The sequence below is a fragment of the Xenopus tropicalis genome, chromosome 7 (genome assembly GCF_000004195.4).
Source record: "Xenopus tropicalis strain Nigerian chromosome 7, UCB_Xtro_10.0, whole genome shotgun sequence".
Classification (NCBI taxonomy): domain Eukaryota; kingdom Metazoa; phylum Chordata; class Amphibia; order Anura; family Pipidae; genus Xenopus; species Xenopus tropicalis.
The window spans coordinates 110,416,410-110,439,308 of record NC_030683.2 but is presented as its reverse complement, the minus strand read 5'-3'; the positions used below and the strand labels follow the sequence as shown (position 1 = coordinate 110,439,308).

The window sequence follows — 22,899 nt, the reverse complement described above, 5'->3', positions numbered from 1 at the left end:
TACCAGTTGATAGAAGAACATGGATATACATTTCTTTGAGATCCACAGAGGCCATGTAGTATCCTCTGCCTAGCACAGTAATCACATATTTGTTTCCATTTGGACTTTTTCTTGATAAAACGATTAACATCATAAAATCTGAAATGGTCCTGAAAGAATCCTCTGGGTTGCTAGAAAGACTCTCCTATATGTCCTGTTAATTCTGTAGATACTGTGCTTGAGAGCTGGGATGCATAGTGGCCCTTTCTAACTCAAGTTCTTGACTGATAAAGCTATAGCAGTTGATAGAATTCTCATCTCTGCCACCATAGAGATACCTATCTGCTACTCCATTTGTATCAGTTGTTGTGCCCATATAATTTGATTGGATACTTGACATTCCTTTAGGAAAAACCTGCAGCAAACTTCAAGCCACCCCAAATGGGTTCTATTGAATAGGGTGGGCTACTCCTTGAGGTCACCATGTAGTCAGGAGGATTTATACCATATGATCTATGCATACATGAGAAAGGTCCAGGCAGGCTAATGAGAAAAAATGGAATTTATCTCTACAGGTATGGGATCCCTTATCCGGAAATCCGTTATTCGGAAAGGCCGTCTCCTCTAGACTCCACTTATGGTATGGAGATCGAAATTACCGAATTCCAGATTACCCCTTATCTGGAATACTCTTGGTCCCGAGCATTCTGCATAACAGTTCCTATACTTGTACTAAATTAGTGCAGGGGAACAGAAAAATACTTGCATTAAGGGTTAGGTAATGGATTCTTATAGGTGGGGGGGTAATAATCTTTATTGGTGTAACTATTTGTGTCGCCAGTGGCCTCCCTGCAGTAGGAACAATCATAATTCCTTGGTATGATTCTATAGGACAGAAGGGATTGAGCTTTCACCCTAACAACAATTAGATATAGACGCTGCTAATATATATTGTCTATTGTGCTGGTACCAACTGCTGAAATTCAATGCCTGAATCATGGGAACAGCTACCAGAACTATTGGCCATGTGATGACTTGTAGACTGTGAAATCAGACTAAAGCAGGTGTAAAGTACCAAGAAAAAGGTCTTATATAAAGGCACACCTCCAAAGGAATGAGGTGACAAGACCTGCGCTTGAGTTACTGCTTGTTGTCCCAGGTCCAGACTGAGGCCTTGGATTTCAATTATACTTGCCTACAAGTGCCCAAACAGCCCCCACCAGCCCAATAAATAGTGACTGTCTATGGCATCTTACAGCAGCCCCTCTGGCATTTGCCTGAATCCACAGCTTGCCAGTCTGGACCTGTACCCTCCTTTATACAAATGCTTGTATTATTTGATTAATAGCTTGGTGGGGCGACCCTGATCTTCATTAGTTTTGCTCTGATTTTCCTTGGTTTAGGTCTGCAGATGGGAATGATCCATATTTCCACCCAAAAATGTTTGTGTTACACAGGATGTGTAGGCGAGACAAATCACAGCCATTACATATTGCTCAACAAAACTCCACAGGTTGAACTGTAAATGCAATTTGTGGTGTGCAAGTTGATACAAAGGGAACTCACCTCTATATCCTTGGCTTATCCCTGCACCAAAGTATTCCCTTATTCCCCCTGTCATGTTTTTCAGGTACAGAAATATAGGCGTTTACATTAAAGTTACCTTTTAGCAATATGACCATTTTGGAGATGGCCAGTGGCAGTACTGGCACCATCAGATGTTTCCCATTTAGGTAAATAGAAGGTGGAAGGAGAAAGAAAACAAACCTTGTGCAATCAGCCAATCAGAAAACCCATTGTTTATATGATTGCAGTATTGTATGCCCTTAAGAAAGGGACTGAAATAAGAGAATTTAGAAAGACTCAGAAAACATCTCCACTGAAGTTTAACAAAGTTTAATTTTCTGATACCAGTGCATCATATCTATATAAAACATATAAAATAGTCATTTGCACAAAGCTATTTGCTAAGGAAAACAAGGACCTGCTTTCTAAGGTATTACTTCACCAGGCATTTTACCTTTATTTATGGTACTTTGACCCCGGGGGGTGCTGGACACTGGACTTCTCATTCTATCCAAAGGCCAATAGTTTTAGCCCAACTTGACCCATCACAAACATACGGTGTTGTCTTATTGTACCACCACAATTATATATATATTTTTACATTCCCTTGTTACTGGAACTCCCCAGATGATTAATAAAATAGTCTAGACCTGCCTTCCATTATTAAACATAACATCTGAGTATTGCTCTCTTGGGCCTGTGCTATGTGACTTTCTGAAGAGGTTCATCGCTCCAGCCATGGGCTTTTCTTCCGAACTTGTACGTTAGCCTGCCGCCCACCTTTTCTAGAATCCCGGACTTGTAATAGTGCCTGAAATAAAGGACAGATTCTGGATGGGACCGTTTGTAGCCTTTCTGCGTCCCTTCTTTTGAACCCTCATTGGGCTGTGTAAAGGACGCATGTAGCATAATAACCCCCCACCTAACCTTTAAGCAATAATGAATAATATATGTTGCTGGTTTCACTCTGGGATAAAAATCATCATTATTTTAAAAATTGTGCCTTTACTGGAGCTCCCCATATATCTGCTATTTTCCCTGTCAAATGAAGGGTAGGCGTGCACAGAAGCACAGTATAAGGGGATAGCCAATCACAGCCCTGCATTCACACAAGCAAAGACAGGTTTCAGTTCCCTATCAGGTCAGTCTAGCTGCTGGTTCCTATCCTACAATGCAGTGTACTGAGTGCTGCCGGCACACCTGCACAGCCTGGGAAAGGAGGCAGCAGGAAGTGAAAGAGACGGGTGAGGCTAAGAGAGAGATTTTCAAGAAATCAGCCCAAATCACAATTTTTAAAAGCATGTTTGTGAGCATGCAGGCCAGATTTAAAAGCAATCTAACTGAACAGTTATGTACCATATGCCCCCCCTCAAGTCACTGATTGGTTACTGATTGCTAACAGCTTAGAGAGCTGTAAAGGAGGAAGTAGTGTTCTGGCTATTATGTTAGACATCTGCCCACTCCAGCCTATATAGATTAAATTTTTGCATAACTAACTATATTGAAAAAATTTTTATATTGCGCAGTCTATCTATTTTATCCAGTTTATTCACTCCAGCATGGAGTCCATCTGTCACTGTTCCATGTCCATCAATCAGAGTGCTTTCCATTGTGAGCAGCAACAGAGGCATTTTTGACCTCTGCTGTTTTTCACCTGATGACTATGGTGATCAAAATGCCCCAAGTTTCATTAAGAAGCTTATCTGTAATCTGCATGATATGAGCTATAAAGCGCTACTGAAGCTTCATTGGATAATTACCTGTTTTGGTTTCATTGTCACACAGCTGAAAGAAAAACTCTGTTGCTAAATTCAGAATGAGGGGTGCAACCAACAAGCAGGAAATACATCAAAAGGAACTACATAATATAAAATATTGTAACCAGTTGTACAAATGACTTCTGAGGGGTCTCTTATGAGATGAATGCAAACAGACTCAGGTTCAGGTTAGGTTTCATTATTGGTTTCATTATTTAGTGCACTGACAGATCCACCTCCAAAATCAGTTCTATAGAAGCACAACTGACAGTAAGTGTAGATTATATGGCACTATTTAGCTGCATTGTGATTCAGCCGCGTGGGTTTCGGTGAGGTTAAACCAACTGAACCCATACTTACCTGCTAGGCTGGCACACACATTGGCCGCAGATCTGTTTCCATATACAATAGTTACTGGGTGTGTAAATGTTTCTTTTGGCAAGATCAAGTACAACAAAGGCTCAGCCTGAGCCCCACCTGCCTGCCCATTGTTCATTTCATATTATTATCCAAGAATGAACATTTCATGATAGGCCCATAGTCTTGGTAGTTATTTAGACCCCAATCTTTATATTGCCACTCTAGTATCTTTTCCTGGACCAGAATGGCAGGGCATGAACCCAAGACATCTGAAATTATTATTTCCATAGAAACTGTTTGTGCAACAAGGATTAGTGTATGCAGCCAATGACACTAGTAGTACCCAATCACTTCTTAGCTTTTATTGGTCTAGTTAGGGGCTGTATAAATGTCCAACCTAGGCACTGGCTCTCCATCAGTGTGGGTGCAATGGAAAATGTTAGTTTGTTATTTTGTAGCCCCTATTTGGAGAGGCAGACTACAGGAGGCTCTGTTTGGTAGTACCCATGGTCTTTATGCCTCCACAATTTGCCTCCAGGTCAGAAATTCAAGAATGAAGACCTGCTTTAGGGCCACTGGGAGCAACATCAAAGGGGGTGGGGAGCAACATGTTGCTCACGAGCCACTGGTTGGGGATCATTGCTGTAAAACATGCCAGGTATACGGCTGTAGGGAATGCTGGGATACATGACAGCTGGATGGCACAGTCTAAAACTGCCATTATAAATCATAAGTAAAGGGAGTGCAACATTTTCATTTTTCAGGCTTCCAAGAAATTCTGATGCTATCAGACTCTTAATGTGGAATTACCCTGAGCATGCTGGGACAGTGTGACTATTTAGATCAACAGATATAGGAACCAGACTGTAATCTCAGAATAAGGAAAGTCTAATATAATGGCTGAACAAGCCACAGCAAGCAGGACACCAGGTGAAAGTAATATGAATGGCGGGGGAATAAACACAGCAATTAGATAAGAAGCACACCCTAAATTTCTGTGTTTTTTTTCATTGGATGCAAATATTAAGTGCTGTGTTTCCCTCTCATTTTGTTTTACCAGGGTTGATAAATGTGTTAGTTGTTCGGAGTGCAGTTTAGCCTTGCCTGGGTTGCCATTGTGTCAGCCTGGCTAGCTAAAAAATTTCTTTATCAACCCATAGCCCTCCAATTGTGTTTCAATAGCAAGAAGCCAACAGAAGGTATGGCATTGTGTGCCAGAGTTGTGGGGTCAGCGGCAGCCATCATTGGATATACAGCCAGCCAACCTTTGCTTGCAATGGAATACTTCTGGTATAGCACAGGCTAAACCCATACATTTTCTCACAGCTTGTATAAAAAGGCACCATAAAAGTATGCGAGACTAAGCTTTTCCCTGCACTAAGTATAAAAGCATCTTATTTGGATGCCCCAAATGAATTGGTTACTAACGCATGAAAAATTGGAATCATCAATGTTCCCTCAATATTCACTTAAAAGGGCTATACGCTGGGTGCTTTCCAATAGGCTTAACATTCCCATTGCTCAGGAGGTCCCTGGTCAGTAACCTGTGGGAGGAAATTATGCCCATTAACCCAAGAGTAGCTTACCAGTTCATTTTATCTAGTTTATAAAAGAAACTTGTCCTCATGCTTTTTCTAGACTCCACCATAGAGGGGGGGGTCTTAGTAGTGATTGGCCCTAAGATAACCATTCCTTAGGGAAGTAGGGATACTACTTCCAGCGGAGAGAGAGGGTCTCAATTTAACACTGTTCTACTGTTCTTGTTCCACTGGCCTGGTACATCCTTACCTCCATGCCATGCACAAATTCATTGGGAGGGAGCTGGCAGTAGCATTACACTGCCCCCCCCACAGAAAATATCTGCCCAGGCAGATGAATTTCATACATGAGAAGGAAGGAAACCCATGAATTTTAAAGGGGAACTGTCCCTGGTATAAGACTATTTGAAAGAAATCCCAGCACAGTTTGTTATAATAATCTCCAGGCTGTTGTCTCACCTTAGTGCTCTGCTCAGTTTCTCATAATTCATACACTTGTTCTTCTTTTGTTCACCCCAGAGCCGTGCAAAGGTGTCAGACCTAATGACCCGGAAGGTTCCTTCCTTACGGTTCTCCCAGCGCACTGCTTCTCTGTCCTTTTGTGGGTGCAACAGCAGGTCCCGCACAAACTCCCACAGATGAACGCCTTGACCTTAGTGATAATCAGTGAGCTGTGCATTAGTACAATGATTCCATTATATGTGGATTATGCAGGTCAGGGTGGGTGCTGTTATTGGCAAGAGCTTCTGCAGCAGCTGACGTGACCCACACCATGGAGTTATGTCATAGACTGTTACCTGTTTTCCTTTGCCGACTGCTCTCCCGAGGAACTCTCTGGGATTTGCTCTCTCCCGAGATGCTTGTGTCTAAGGCACATGTTTAAAGAATATTATCATTATTCCTTCCCCTGGATTTTATGGAGTTAATTTGACTGACAGGACAAGGGAAGGCAAAAAAAATAGTTTTTATTCTTTTATAGAAACAGTAAACCATATAAGAACAGCCATTTACCAATACAGGAGCATTAAAGGGGTGTTTCAATTTTAAGTTAACTTTAAGTATGGTATAGAATGGCCTATGACCTTGGTCTTCATTTATTTTGTATCGTTTTTGAATTATGTGGCTTCTTCTTCTAACACTTTCCAGCTTTCCAATAGGGGTGACTGACCCCAATGGCCAAAAAACTATTGCTCTGTAAGGCTACAAGTTTATTGTTATTTTTTATTTTTCTATTCAGGTCCTCTTGAATATATATATATATATCAGACCACTCCCTGGTTGGTAAGGGAATTTGAACCATAGCAACCAGATAACTCCAAACTGGAGTGCTGCTGAAGAAAAAGTGAATTAAAAAAAAACACAAATAATAAAAAATGAAGACCAATTGCAAATTGTCTCAGAATAATACTCTCTACATTGTACTAAAAGTTAACTCAAAGGTAAACAACAACCCCTTTTAAGCAAAGCCACGGGTAATACAAGTTGTGAGTGGTGCACTAATAACCTTGCTACAAACCGGCTGCTTTTCATTCTAATACAGAAAGAGAAAGCTTTTTCTAGATTGTTATTCATTGAAAATCCCTGTTTGTCCTGACTGGCAGATCAAACCCAACCCAACCTATTTATTCACCATAAAGGCCAGTCCTAGGGGATCAGGTTTAAAGTGATACTATCATGTTACAATTATTCTATGGGAAGGTATCAGTATCACTTTAAATACATCCCATGTGTTTTTCTTAGCAATAAAATGTAATCCTTTCCCTTCCTGTCACCGAGAGTGCAGCCATAACTTCAGGCTCTGGATCCTGATAGGCTCAAGATGCTGTTTACCATGGTTCTCCAGCCAGTTGGCTCAGAGTCTTTATGGCCAGTGTGGCTGTTAGGGAAATATGGATAATAGCAGGGTAAATAATGTGACCTCTGCCCTAATGCATATTCATATTCAGAAAAATGCCTCAAAATGGACAGGCAAGATGGCAGCCTCTGATCAGGCATTTAAATCTGTTCACAAATTAACTGATAGCTTCTGTACTGTAGGTCTAGTTACTCCGTGGGTGTCCCTCTTCTCTGAATCTGGCTCATACTGAGTAACCTATGGCACACTCATGACAGTCTGCAATTTCAGCACCTATTTGGTTGCTAGGGTTCAATTAGCCTAGCAACCAGGCAGTGGTTTAAATAAGAGACTAGAATATAAATCGGACAGGGCCCGAATAGAACTTTTTAAGTAATAAAAAGTAATAAAATTAATAAAATTGTAGCTTTATAGAGCAATAGCTGTCGGGGTCAGTGACCCCCACTTAAAGTCTGAAAAGAGACAGAAAAGGAAGACAGATAGTTCAAAAACTAAAAAAAAAGAAGACCAAATAGAAAAGATGCTAAGAATAGGACACTAATGAATGAAGATGCCTGCCTGCAGATTCCAACCAACCACTTGCAATATCCTAAGGGGCCTGAATAATGTGAGTAATTGGGTAATGATCTCCTACTCACCACCAACCGTAATTAGACTCATTGTTTTCTCCTGTGAAACCTGTTGGGCCAAATTCCTTCTGTAGGTCGTCACAGTGGCCAATAACTCTGGGGATGAATAACAAGAGGATCAATGGCAATAAGGCTAAGGGAAAACACCACACCTAATGATCATCATTTGTTTTTATTTGTCTATCACTTCTTTAAATAGCAGGCCTAACCTTGAGGTTTTGCTTCATTGCCAGAATGCCCTGATCTCAGTTGCAAGTAGTGATGAGAGAATGTTTTCTCCAGGCATGGATTTGCGGTGAAAATCTGCAATTTTTTTTGTGAAACTGAGGCAAAAAATTGCCATGACAAAAAATTCACAGAGAAAAAAGCCCCTTGACTGTAATATATTTGGAGTGAGAAAAAAGTTGCATGCATAAAAAATAAAGTGTCACCTATTGACTTCAATACATTGCAACTTTTTTGCAGTTTCATGAATTCTTCAGCAATTTCCCAAATTTTTCAATGTCCCAGACACTGGAAGGAACCATTTCAACACACAAAAGTTGTCAGATCTGAAATTATTGGTAATGTTTAGACAGGAGAAAGTTATTGGTTGATGTCTGATCATGTGTTGCAGGTGAAGGAGCAAAGTGCTCCTCTTGGAAGTAGAAGACTCTGGTGTGGGCCAGCTAGAGTCACCCTCCAACTGAGCAGCACCACTAAGATCATGAAGCGGGCCCCAAACAGGCATGCAGAATGAAGACCTCTCTGGGGTAAAAAAATGTAATGGAAGGAAAGGAAAGGTTTTGTTAAGGCTGAACTCAATACACTGACATCTTTATCATTAACCTCTCACAATCATTAATGAATTACCAGAATCTATTTTGAGATACAGAAACCCTTTCCATCAAAAATGCTTTCCAACATCAAAACAGCTTGTGCAATAGGATTTGGCATTTGGTATTATTATAGTGGTGTGGAGTTCCACATAATTATCTGCACAAACACATAGATTCAATAGCCCACACCCCTGAAACAAGAATGGGGACATTGATGCCAGACTATGAAGTAAGTGGGACTCTGGGAACACACAAGAAGAAGTTTGATAAGACAGGAGACAAGAACAGCTCTATATAGATATGCTGTGTCCGTTTAGAGGGGCTTTTCAACACTGTCAGGGGTACAGAATGTACAGTATAATGGTGACCATGTGCTGATCTCACTTACAAGGAAGGGAATTGGTTCCAGATTGTATCAGGTAAGCTCCAGCCACACAGGCCTTATGTGGAGCATGTAAGTGGGCCTCATGTTTGACACTGATATACATGGCCAAAATTATCAACAAATCTGTCTGTCCAGCATCTCATTCCCAACCAAGGGTATTTACATTAATTTGCCTTAATTTGCTGCAATTACAGACTCTACTCTTCAGGGAAGGCTGTCTTTTAGATGTTGGTGGGATTTGCTACCTTGCTTAGTGCATGGGGGCATTATTGTGCTGAAACATGAAAAAGCCTTCCCCAGACCATTGGCAAAAAGTAGGAATAATGGAATTGTCAAGAACATCATTGTACACTGTAGCCTTAAAGTTTGTCTTCAATGGATCCAGGGGCCCAAGCCCAATACATGGAAAACCGGTTGGTTTTGACCTGAAGGACAGAACATAAAAGGCTTACACATTACATAATGTACTGTATATACCTGTAAACTGAGGGGCTCCTTCATCTGTGCTCTTGTCTGCCATACTGCATGTGTCTGAGGCTAGAGCAGAATAACTGGGTGAGGCAAGGCAGGCCAAGAAAGGCAAGTCCATATCATTGGTTTCATAACCAAACTCTGAATGGTCCCAGGGTATTGATGCAGGACAAATCTCTAAATAGACAGAAAACACAGGGTTGCAGAGGAGAGTTAGTTTTACATGTACAGCCCCTGGTATAAACATTAGCACCAAGTATACACAGTGCCGTAGCCAACCCTAGTGCCAAGTCACTCGAATCAACAGTGTTCATTAGATTAGTGTATTCAGAATCATTTATATGGACATTTTTAAATAAAGATATTAATTTTTTTACCCTAGCTAATGAAGTTCATTTTCCAGCCATAGGAATGTAGCTGTCTGTACAGCAGGACATTAGTATTGAAAAGTGGCCCTTACCTAAACCAATGTTTATTGGTTAAAACCAATAAATAGTGGGAAGTGAGAGAAGGTTAAATGAGTGGTTCACCTTTAATATGTTATAGAATATTCTATTCCTAGCAACTCTGCAATTGGTCTTCATTATTATTTTTTTTTTATAGTTTTTGATTTACATGCCTTTCTCTTCTACATCTTCAAATGGGGGTCACTGACCTCAGTAGCTAAAAAACTATTGCTAAGTGAGCTTACAATTATATTAGTCGTATTACTTTATATTTCATTTCTTTCTATTCAATCCCCCTCGTATTCAAATTTCACTCACTCATTCAACCATTGCCTGGTTGCTAAGGTAAACAAAACTCTAGCAACCATATAGCTGCTGAAATAAGAGAGCTGCTAAACAAAAAGCTAAATAACTGAAAAATCACAAATAATAAAAAATGAAAATAAATTGCAAATTGTCTCAGAATATCATTGTCCACATCATAAAAGTTAATTTAAAGATGAATACCCCTTTTGGTTGTAATATTGTATTGGGTTTGTTCATCTAATTTACTAAATGCACATTTAAATGTTCATTTGTTGTTATCTGGCCATTATTTTTAAAAACTATTTTATTTGCCAGAAACAACAGATTGCTGGGTCGGGAATGGTCCAATTGCCCTCTTGGAGACAGAATGGGCCTTTTCCCCTCAAAGGCAAATTAAAAAGGCTTCAGGTAGGCAGCAAGTTCCCTTCAACACACGCCTTGTAGCACCCACTTTGTTCAGCATATCTATCAATGGGTGCAAATCTGTTGTATAGGAATATACTATAGATTGCCAGAGGGAAATTTCACTGATCTCTATTGATCTTATAGGGATTTTTCAAAGCATATTTAATAAGGGGTGGAAATAGAACTCACCAGAGGGCAATGACAGTTCTCACTTTTTATACTGAATGGGAGTTTTTAGGGCATATTTAACAAAGGCTAAATACAGAGCTCATCACAACTTTTTATTTACCTGTATAGGGCTATAGGTATAGGGCTTTTGGGGGCATTTTTATCAAAGTGTGAAACTCTGTTAGTTTGATACATATGCCAGTAATAGACCCTACACAAGCGAACAGATTATTCACCTTGGGCCATATTTACCATGAAGGGCAGTGCCTAGAGTGGCAGCTTTATGTGGGGGGGAGGGTGGTCCTCAGGTGGGAAAAAATGGCATGAAAAATAGGCTCACTGCTGGATGCTTGCAGCTAAATCTGGTAGTAAAACTAAGGGGGAGGGGGGTAGCGGTCTCTTCTGTGATTTCCGCAAGTGCAATACAGTAGGACTATCTGCATATGCGCCAACTTCACCCCACTAGTCTGAGAAACTCATTGGCTAGAACATGAGGCTCTTAGGATGAACCCAACTGACTGATATCTAGCCAAAAATTAGTGGCAGGGTTGAAAAGGCTTGAAAATCCCATCGGGTATGAATTACATCTGTGCACTAATACGGTCATTATCCAATGAGGCCAGTCAATATGATCATGGGGGTGCGAACGATGGAATCAGCACAATTTGCACAGGGTGTGGGTGACAACATAGGTAAGTGTGTTTTACTTTTTCTTTTTTTTAAATGCTGTATTTAAAATAAGTAAATATCTCCAAAAAACAAGCAAAAACTACAACATACAAAATATATGTTTGCAGATGGCCTTCACCCTAAAGCATAGATGCTATTTAGCATATATGATAGGAAACCCTGAGTATTGCAGATGAGTGCCAAAGATGAACGGACCCCTGGGTTATAGATCCCAGCAGGAGGCATATGGTCTTGACTTACCTGTCAGCAGGGCCTGGCTGGTAGATGGTGGGGGGTCCTCTGGTAGGTGTGAGGGAAGTGGCATGGCTTGGGGGTGATACATGCTGGCCCAGTAATGCACAAAGCACTGTGTAACTCCAGGGATGTTGCTGCAGGACTGTCAGGCTGAGACCCAGGTTGTACAGAGGAGATTGTCCATCCTGATAGCACAGAGCATTTGTACCTGTGACAGTAAAGTAGGACAGGACACAAAGGGAACACTGCAAGGGCAGAGTGAGACTAAATTCCCAATGATGAATTCTCAATGATGAAACATGAGGGTCACCTAGAAATCTTACAGATACTTTCTCTTCCCCCAGTTGGTTCCTCAGGCTGCACAGAAAAGAGTTATCCCATAACAAGAGCCCGTGAATATGGATCTGATCAGGACTTGTCCTCTTCTTTGTTCCCTGCTTGTTCTACTTTCCCAGAGCCTCGGCCTCCGGCACAGCAATGGCATTCTGCCAGCCCTCACCTTGGTATTCCCTCCTGGGCACTCCCTGTAAGTTTATCTGAGCAAAATAAGGTGTTACTGTAACTTAAGGAACAGGTGACTGTGCTGTTAAAGGGATATAATCATTGCATTATTTGCCAAACATGTTACACAAATAGCTCTTAGGGGCTGCCTCCTGAGGGGGGCCCTAATCAGTTCTTTGAGGGTCTGACCATCAGGGGCAATTCTGACCCAAGTGCCAGCTATCACACTTCTCTAGGGCTGTTGCACATGATACTCAGGGTGCCCCCTATGAGACCTATAAGTGATACTGGCACCTTCTTATAGTATTATACAGTATTATTTCAAGGCAGGAACTTAATGACACTACTTCATAGAACACGCACATATCACTAGTACATGGAGTTGTACATACACGCAATTTGTCCTTTCATTTAGATTGGTTCTAGTTTCCATGCCCTCTCTTATCTAGTTGCCCCTTCCCCCTGGTGGTGTCGAAGCCAAAGCTGAATGAATTAGATGGCTGACTTCAAAACTTCAACCACAATAGACAGTAGGGTGCTGTAGGCATACCTGTATAGTGCAAAACATTTTTTTAAAATTGACAATATTTTACCCACAATTCAACATTCTTTACTATTCTAGTTCCAGTGTAATTGTGCCTCCCTAAATCAGGTACTGTAGGTACAAAGATTTAAGACAATAAAATTAGGTATTGGGCACATATTGGTGAGAAAATTCTGTGCCAATTTCTCTACCCTGCAATTATAAATGAGCTCATACACATTAGTGAAAGCTTTATATTAAATACACATATAAAATAGTATGTTGAAACTTTATGATTGTCACAAATTTTTTTGCAGCTGTTTCTAAGAATTTTCTGTTGCAGCATTTGGAACGGCGCTAGCGCCACCCAGAGGATAACTTGCTTATTGCAGCTAAAGAAGTCCTGCTATTTAATCTATTTATATTTATTATTATTTCTATCTATTAACCTGCTCACATCTGTGCTACAGACAGGCTGTCATATCAGTGTGAATAACTTTCCAGTGAAGCCTGGGGCATTTATTATAGAACCCTGGCAGTGCAGCCTTCAGTTTGATTTTGACCAGGACACTTTGTCTATATTCTGGGTTTTTTTGCACTTTTAGGAAAAAGTGATCACAACATGGTCTCCTTCCAGAATATTTCGCAGAGAAAACTTTATAAGGGAGTAACTAAGGCACAAAATTTTAGTTGTGGCAGTATAAAAGCAATCCCTGCAATATATTAACCGGGATTACAGGGTTAAATACAAAAGGAAAATTAAATGTCTTTGTTGTTTGAGATATACTGTATATGTCGGTATTTTTCCCATACAAGCAAGAAAAGCCATTACAAAGGAGGCATGAAGAAGTGGGATCCGTAGTATCAGAGGAAGGTAAATTGGCTAATGGGAACAGGAAAAAAAACAGAAATTCTGAATTGGTATTTTTATCTGTCTACACAACTCACGGAGGAGCTAATGAAGGCTTCCTTTTTAATAGACCCAGTTCTATTAATATAACTACTTTGGGTCATTCATTAGTATATTCAAGAGACTAGAACATGTACAGGCAATCAGGGGTCCAGGACTGGATGGTATTCATCCGTGGGTACTAAATGAGCTTAGCTGTGATTTCAAATCCTCTTTCCTTTATTTTTCACATTGCTAATGTGGAGCCATTATTCAAAAAGTAATCCTGTTCACAGCATAAAAACTATAGGCCTGTCAGATGTAGGAAAGCTTTTGGAAAGGGGTAATAAGGGATAAGTTAAATCACATTACTATGAGTTGAATTACATTACTATGAGTTTGTGCCAGCATGGTTTTATGTGTAACGGATCTTGCCAGACTGATCTAACAGCCTTTGAAGGGGAAGAGTCCAGTCTCTTGGATGGCAATGGATGTGATCTATTTGGACTTTGCTAAAGCATTTGATACAGTACCACACAGAAAGTTACTGGTTAAATCAAGGAATAATGGAATATAATAGTTGTACTTAAACAGAGAACTAGCTAAAAGATAGACTGCAAAGAGTGGTGATAAATGAAACATTTTTTTATTTGCAGTTGTTAGTGGAGTACCGCAGGGGTCAGTCCTTGGGCCTTTGCTTTTTACCTTGTTTATTAATGACCTGGAGGTGGGCATAGACAGTACTGTTTCTATTTTTGCTGATGACACTAAATTGTGCAAAACTATAAGTTCCATGCAGGATGCTGCCGCTTTGCAGAGCGATTTGACAAAATTGGAAAACTGGGCAGCAAAATGGAAAATGAGGTTCAATGTTGATAAATGCAGGGGTCTTTTAAGATTTGAAGATTTTCATGTAAATACGTAGCTGCTAGTCGGTTTCCAACCAATGTTGGAGAGGAAGTTGTCAGGAGAAAGAAAGAGGGCTGGTCTGATGTTCTTCTGATTGTGAAATACATAAGAAATCTCAGATAACTCTTCTCAAGTCTTCCCCAACCAGAAGAACATCAGTCCAGTCCTCTTTCTTTCTTCAGAGAACTTCCTTGACAGGATCATGGTCAGAAACTGACCAGCAGGTGGCGCTGTTGTAACAAAATTCATTCATATTAACAGTAAATATTTCCCTTAATATCCTGGTATCTTAAGGAAAAAAAAAAAATAATGTAAATGGCAAAGATGCTTAGAGTAGCACTCTCATCAATTCTAGGTTTACTTATCCTTTAAAGTATATTAGCGTCTGCACATACAACAATGTCGCACTCTTGTAGTTTGAGCTGCATATCATGAATGACTCAATGTTCCCTTGTAATTGCTGTTATTATTTTCTTGTTGTGACGGCTATTGGTGTATGCAGCCTCTCTGTATTCTCTGAGCCGCGTGGCTAATTGATTTCAGCACTCCCTTACTGAGGCAGCTGGCTGGCAGCTAGTAACTCTAATGACTCATTGTGCACCTGGGCCTTCCTGCGACAATGCTAAGTGCACTTCAGTGAGGCCTTTGGAGAGCATCAATAGGGAGAGAGCTTTTCAGAATGCAAAGCTTTCCACCTGAATAGCTGGTCCTTAGCTCTGCTGTAATCATATTCAAATGGGAATTGTGCTCGTATTGTATAGCTGACTCCTTTTTCTCATTCTGCAACATCATAACACCTTCACTTTTTAAATGTATTTGTAGGTTTTAAGAATCAGGTGGCCCTAGAGCAGGCCACATTAGACTGAGCAATGCTGGGGCAGTCCTTCAGGGGCGGCACATAAAAAAAATGTTACATAACACCCCCAGCGAGCTTTTAAAAATGAAAGGGAATTACCATTAAAATATATTTTCAATAAATAGTAAAATGCTAATTATTTTTCTAGCACCGCATTTTTGGCAGTTAGTGATGTAAAACAGTTTTTAATCTTTATGGCCTAAAGGTTAACTTCTCTATAGCCATAGAACATAAAATCTACAGCTGTTGAGGGGCCTAATGGCAACACCGTAGATTTTATGATCCTGTAGTACTCTTTTCAAAAGACCGGCAGGTCAAGGAATAAAGCTATGATATGCCTGCCAATATTTTAAAATAAAACATTGGGACATTTTAGGATTCCCTTATCCGCCCAGCCATGCCAAGCAGTCTGAAATCCTGACCATGTTGGTTTAAGCCCCAGCTAGGGGTAGGAAGAGTAGGCAAGTGCCTTAGGTACAATGCACAGGGGGCACATATGTAGGGGGGCAAGGACCAATGGGAAGGAGAGGCGAAGGGCTGACCAGGGGTGGGGCAGTGGCATGGAGACTAACCCCTGGCTTTGGGTGGTGACCAAATGGGTGGTGGCATCAGCAGGCAAGCTGCCACTCAGTAGCCATGGGTGCCAATAATACTTGCCCTGGCTCTGGCTCCAGCCATCTTGGGGTGTGTGGGACTTTCCTCCTCAAACAGGGAGAGTTGATATACAGTGGCTTGCAAAAGTATTCGGCCCCCTTGAACTTTTCCACATTTTGTCACATTACAGCCACAAACATTAATCAATTTTATTGGAATTCCACGTAAAAGACCAATACAAAGTGGTGTACACGTGAGAAGTGGAACGAAAATCATACATGATTCCAAACATTTTTTACAAATAAATAACTGCAAAGTGGGGTGTGCGTAATTATTCAGCCCCCTTTGGTCTGAGTGCAGTCAGTTGCACATAGACATTGCCTGATGAGTGCTAATGACTAAATAGAGTGCACCTGTGTGTAATCTAATGTCAGTACAAATACAACTGCTCTGTGACGGCCTCAGAGGTTGTCTAAGAGAATATTGGGAGCAACAACACCATGAAGTCCAAAGAACACACCAGACAGGTCAGGGATAAAGTTATTGAGAAATTTAAAGCAGGCTTAGGCTACAAAAAGATTTCCAAAGCCTTACACATCCCATGGAGCACTGTTCAAGCGATCATTCAGAAATGGAGTATGGCACAACTGTAAACCTACCAAGACAAGGCCGTCCACCTAAACTCACAGGCCGAACAAGGAGAGCGCTGATCAGAAATGCAGCCAAGAGGCCCATGGTGACTCTGGGGGAGCTGCAGAGATCTACAGCTCAGGTGGGGGAATCTGTCCATAGGACAACTATTAGTCGTGCACTGCACAAAGTTGGCCTTTATGGAAGAGTGGCAAGAAGAAAGCCATTGTTAACAGAAAACCATAAGAAGTCCCATTTGCAGTTTGCCACAAGCCATGTGGGGGACACAGCAAACATGTGGAAGAAGGTGCTCTGGTCAGATGAGACCAAAATGGAACTTTTTGGCCAAAATGCAAAACGCTATGTGTGGCGGAAAACTAACACTGCACATCACTCTGAACACACCATCCCCACTGTCAAATATGGTGGTGGCAGCATCATGCTCTGGGGGTGCTTCTCTTCAGCAGGGACAGGGAAGCTGGTCAGAGTTGATGGGAAGATGGATGGAGCCAAATACAGGGCAATCTTGGAAGAAAACCTCTTGGAGTCTGCAAAAGACTTGAGACTGGGGCGGAGGTTCACCTTCCAGCAGGACAACGACCCTAAACATAAAGCCAGGGCAACAATGGAATGGTTTAAAACAAAACATATCCATGTGTTAGAATGGCCCAGTCAAAGTCCAGATCTAAATCCAATGGAGAATCTGTGGCAAAATCTGAAACTGCTGTTCCCAAACGCTGTCCATCTAATCTGACTGAGCTGGAGCTGTTTTGCAAAGAAGAATGGGCAAGGATTTCAGTCTGTAGATGTGCAAAGCTGGTAGAGACATACCCTAAAAGATTGGCAGCTGGAATTGCAGCAAAAGGTGGTTCTACAAAGTATTGACTCAGGGGGCTGAATAATTACGCACACCCCACTTTGCAGTTATTTATTTGTAAAAAATGTTTGGAATCATGTATGATTTTCGTTCCACTTCTCACGTGTACACCACTTTGTATTGGTCTTTCACGTGGAATTCCAATAAAATTGATTCATGTTTGTGGCTGTAATGTGACAAAATGTGGAAAAGTTCAAGGGGGCCGAATACTTTTGCAAGCCACTGTAGTCAGTCCAGCCCTGAGACTCAGGCAGCTGGCTTAACTACAGAGGATGGGTGCATGAAAAATAAACTCTACATTGTTTTTTGTTTTTACATTGATGGGGCCATTTACTAAGTGTCAGATTTTTTTTTTCGGTTTGGATTCATCCAAAGGGCTAAAAGTCCGTCAGTTTACCAGCTAAAACTTGCCTATAACATGTAGAAGTAAATGGCAGACGATCCTGCCCGTTCCTGAAAGATCCTTCTTTTTGACACGGGTTTTTGTAAGACAATTCGGGGCGACAATGACCGCACTGACTTTTTCAGTTCGGATTTTTTAGTAAATGCCAGACATTTATAGAAATTAGTTTAATCGAATTTTTAAAACTAAAAAAATAAATTTTTTTAGAGTTTTAGTAAATTTATTATCCTACAACACTGGTTGCGGCTATGAATCTGTGTGCTTCTAATAATAAAACAGTGGCAAGGTTTACTAAGCAATAACATGTCTCAGATAGGGTAGCAGACCCCATGGCTGCTTGGAGGTCCAGGGCTGCAGGTTAGTCCCCTCCCCAGTCCCTTTTAGCCTCCTGCTGCAAAAGTGCGTGCTAATATTTTTGTTGGAGGGGGCCCCTTCTTGTTACACCACAGGCAGCACCATGCTACTGTTAAACTATAAAATATGAACTATGCAAAGGCTTCTCCATAGGAGCAGAATACATGATGGCAGGCTACTTGTAGCAGCTACTTGTCATGGCTACAAAAATGCTGATCATTTACTTATAATTGTCTCTATGTGTGTTTTAGCAGAAGCAATTCTCAGTATTGTCTATGGCAGGGGATTTTCTGGCTGGTTTAGTAACCATGACAAGTAGCTGCTACTAAGTAGCTCCATGTATCTTCACCCTTAAGCAAGTCTGCATTTTAATTATGTAACATCGGCTTGCCTACCTTCCATCTGTGTGCCAGCATTCATTGGGAACCCATACATATTTCTTTTCTTAGTGCTTCGTTGACATGACAGATTGCTTATTAAAATGACAATTAAATGCAAGTTTTTGTACTGGATAATGTGCTGCTTTATAAATAACTGACAGTGCTTATCATAATAATTATAGTAGTATAACAGCAACCTGGCACTGCTCTTAAAGTATCACGGATGCAAAGCAGAGGCCAAATGAGGGAAGGGACTCTGCCCTACAGCTTTCACTACTTAAGCATCTGAAAGTGGGAACAGAGGTAAAGCAGTAGGAAAGGCCAAAACGTCAGGCAATCTTGTGGCCAAACAGGCAGAGGTTTGGGCAGGCATCAAGGAGTCAAGGTCAAACAAACGTTTGGTCAGCAACAACAGGAGATATTCCTCAGAAGGGAGAGGCAAGGTCAGAGCGGGCAGAAGGATGGTCAAGCAGAGTCAAATAGGCAGGGTCCAGAACCAGAAGATCAGAACAGGCTCAGTAACTCAGCTGGGCTGAAAGATCACTTAGCAAAGAATTGCTGCATCTGGCATCCTTAAAAAGGCTTTGCACATGTGTTGGGGGTTGATTTGCCATGTGTCAGAACCCATAGTGCACCACGATGAGCAGGATACCTGTGCACACACCTGCATGCAGACACTCACAGCATGCAGACACTTACAGGACGCAAACCAGATGCCAGCCAGATGCCAGAGAGCAAGGTAAGTTCTTTGATAGAAAGAAAACTAAAGCCCATAGGAAGTTGGGGTATTATGTCCTGGCAGTTGTGCTTCTTTCTATGATCACTGCTGTTTAACAGTAAGCCCCTGGATCAGTTACCTTTCCGTCCTTGTATGCTCTTTAAAAGACAGCAGCAGCATGGTTCCTGACCGGGGGCAGAGGCATCACCTGCCCCCAACGATCCATGTGCACTGGTTATGGAGTAGGGTTATACTAGAGGAACTCAATGAGCTTTGGTGACCAGTAGGTGCTCTTCACTGAAGATGAGAGTTTTCCTCCTTAATTTTCCTTGATCTTTCTCCTCTTTCTATTAGTTGCTTCTTATCTCATCTGAATTTTAGGGTGAGATTTTAGGTGGGGTGCTGTCCTACAGTACACCTGAAAGCTCAGCTTAAAGGTCAGTTAGGATTTCGGGAGAACACTTATAAATGATATTACTGGGCCTTTATCTGAATAGCTGAAGCAATGGTAAACTGTGAGCCTTGTATGTTCTAGTTTCATACTTGCTCTAACTACTTGTGGTCCTACCCAAAGAGAATATGACCTCTCTCTGTGTCCTATTGATGATTCAGTTTAAAGATACAGATGGACAGAAGGAATAAGAGTCACCAGGGTGCAACCATATTAAAGAGAAGGAAATTACTCTTACTGAATAAGCCCCTGTTGTGCTTTCATGAACATCCAGCAACTTGCACAATTCTTGTAATATTATTATGTACTATTATTTTATTGCTCAAAACAGGGTAATGGTGGCACAAAGTGCCTGCATTTGCCCCCTTCCCACGTCAATGGGTGGGAAAAGTCATTCTAACTATGTGACATACACACATGATACTACACACACAACCTCTAAGTGGCCCTTACATAATAGATACTGAGTTCTTCCTTCACATTCATTGTTCACCTGCAAAGTGGACAACAATTTTCTGACTGCTGTGTAGCCAGTGGCATGCCAACTGTTACCAGGTTACAATGTCCCTCTTTCTAAACCAGCTGGCACCCACATTAGGCTGATGGAAACTGACATTTAATTAGAGCTGGAGGCTTGGAGATTTATGCATTTTCTACAGATTTGGAAGCAGCTCTGACAAAATGCTTGGCATGGAATACTGTGTCGCATGAACATGTAGAGCGATGTTGCGTATAGACAATAGCTAAGTAGAAAAACAGTAAACATCTCACCTAACACTTTCCATACTTTCCTTGTTGGTTTATACCCAATCAGCAAGGACCACACAGGCACCTTATCCTTCATTCTGTCAGTATGTATCTATTGAGATCATGTATTTGATTAGCAAATAGTAAACCCTTGATGCAGCCCACAAAGGTACATTGTTTGGTATTTGAACAGCATTAACTATAATAGCACTCTTTGGAGTATATTTATTAACAATGGAGACAAACCTCCCAGGTTATGTTGCCCATAGCAACCAATCAGATATTTGCTTTTGTTTTCCAAAATAGTGGGTGATCAGTGGTTTTCAAACTGTGAGGCTGGCTTGCCTGGGAGCCTGGAGCAGTGGTAGGCGTCGGCCTAAAGTTTAGTTTGGGGAAGATTTGGGATTAATGGTTATTTACTCTCCCAGACACCCCTAAAAGCCACATTTTTAATGGTAAATAGGTAAGATTTGGGGCAAAATGTCTGATATTTCAATGCTTTCCTATATCTGTAACCTTGTTATAAACTAAGGGGGGGGGGTGCTATCCAAAGCTATAATATGCAATCGAAAAAGTCTGAACTACCAGAAACTTTCTCTTTGTTCCTTATGCTCTACCCCTCTATGATAAGATGATCTTAAGTTTCAAGAGTCAGGAAGACGAGGTCCCCAAATGATCTATGGTGGGCAATATTGGACTAATTAGATCGTTTGGCCAAATGTTCAGATTAAAACGGCGAGTATATGGGCTGTTGGACCGCATCAACAAGCCAATGTGGTCCCCGATCTAACGGAAAAATCAAAGCTGCCCAATCGAGATCTGGACAATTTTAGGCCAGATATTGGTCGGTTAGGCCCATCGGAGGTGTTCATACACTAGCACCTGAATCGGCAGCTGAAATCTGCTCGTGTATGGCCACCTATATTCTTGCCTTCTGAAAACAAATTAGCTGGCCATACACACACTGATAAGTTCCTTGAGATTTTTATTTTGCAAATGCTGCCCAAATCATCTCGGTGATCTCTATGTACCATGGATTTTGGCTGCTTTGTCAGTTGGACAGATTAGAAAATGTTGACAGGTGCGAAAGTAAGGAGAAACTGCAGCTCCTTTTCACCTTCTGTTGTTCCGACTGTTCAGGTTGTGACCTGAGGAATGGAACAATCGAAAAGTGGCATTACTGTTTATGCCCTATTGTATGGTATCCGTCTGTTTGGCCTGAATGGTTTAATATGGTATTGATTTGGCCACCTTAACAAAAGTGACCATGTCTACAACTGCACCACTGAAAGAGCTAGCAAGATTTGGCCAGTTTTAAGTAAGCCTCCAGTGCAAGTCTTCTGAGGGGTCCTGGGATTTGTAGTTGAACAAACTAACAGCTAAGGGAGACACACAGTGACAATCCTTGCACCAATTTCTTCTCTGCTAAAGGCAAATAAAATATATTTTAAGAGTAAAAAACAGTGGTCAGGTTTTAGCAAGTCCCTAGCGAGGCCCAATGCTCCGGCACCCTTCCCATAGCTGAATCACTCAGCCTCCAGATTAGCCATTTTAGAATGCAAGTCACGTTGGCACAGTAGCTCTCCTGCTTGGGGCTCTTTGAATTTTGCTACATCCACACTATACAAACCTGATTTAATATGTGCAGGGTGAAGAAAATTAAAGCGTTCATCTGTTTTCTCCCGCTAACCTGCATAATTGAGGACCAGCTGCATATTGTTTTATAGCTGCAACCTGTATTTTTGTTTGCTGAAAAGTTTTAAATATTTAAATATTTTATATCTAAAAGGTTTTCTAATCCTAATATATTGGGAAAACTGCTAATGCTTTTTTAGAGTTGCAGCTGACTAACTCTATTGCTGACGCTGCATCTGTTGTCGCTGAAATATAATGGAAATGTGCCTGTATGCCCAAGGACAAGCAGAGACAGTGGAGATGGTAAAAGTCAAAGATTGGCTGAACTCTGGACCTAGATAAGCCTGTAGTTCTGTGTAGATAAATTGGCCTATCTGATGGATATCTGGTTGGTCTTAATAGACCAGGTGCCCCCCTCCACACAGACCGCCCCGACTCACCTCCTGAGCGTGCATGTCTCATAGTTAACTAGACGCAACTGGGGGGGAAGGTCAGTGGGGGAGTGTTGGCGAGGATCAGGTCTGGGTAGGAGGGGCACACAAGGACCAGGGCTCACCAGGTTCTTTCTAGGTGTCCCTCCGGCCCAAGAATGATTGCAGAATAGTTGTCAATAGTTCGGCCCATCAAAAATGACATTTTAAGGGAACTGCCCCTTTGCGTTCGCTATGGCAAATGCACAGAATTAACAAAGCACTAATATATAGTCTAAATATAGAAATTGTGCCCACCCTCTCAGACTGAACTGCTGAACACTAATATGAACCACTGGGGTTAACTACTAGATTTTTACCACTGGCAAATCTATCCAATGACATGACATGGATG

General features: G+C 41.3%; 1 protein-coding gene across 1 annotated transcript; it reads right to left on the bottom strand.

Moving 5' to 3' along the window:
• Window positions 1-1,860: 1,860 nt before the first annotated feature.
• On the bottom strand, window positions 1,861-12,154 carry LOC116412466 (ETS-related transcription factor Elf-5-like). The gene is made up of 6 exons (XM_031906761.1): window positions 11,614-12,154; window positions 9,365-9,535; window positions 7,694-7,780; window positions 5,998-6,066; window positions 5,660-5,852; window positions 1,861-2,356 (listed from the first exon to the last, which is right to left on the bottom strand). The coding sequence occupies exons 1-6, from the start codon at window positions 11,693-11,695 to the stop codon at window positions 2,248-2,250; spliced, it is 711 nt and encodes a 236-aa protein (XP_031762621.1). The 5' UTR covers window positions 11,696-12,154; the 3' UTR covers window positions 1,861-2,247.
• Window positions 12,155-22,899: the final 10,745 nt, after the last annotated feature.

What these genes read in the sequence shown, in the direction of transcription:
- LOC116412466 (XM_031906761.1), bottom strand. Translation starts at nt 11,695, where the DNA reads ATGTATCACCCCCAAGCCATGCCACTTCCCTCACACCTACCAGAGGAC. An exon ending in CAGCCAGGCCCTGCTGACAG is followed by an intron (nt 9,536 to 11,613) that starts GTAAGTCAAGAC and finishes CTGTCTATTTAG; the next exon opens with AGATTTGTCCTGCATCAATA. An exon ending in AAACTGAGCAGAGCACTAAG is followed by an intron (nt 2,357 to 5,659) that starts GTGAGACAACAG and finishes CCTTTATTTCAG; the next exon opens with GCACTATTACAAGTCCGGGA.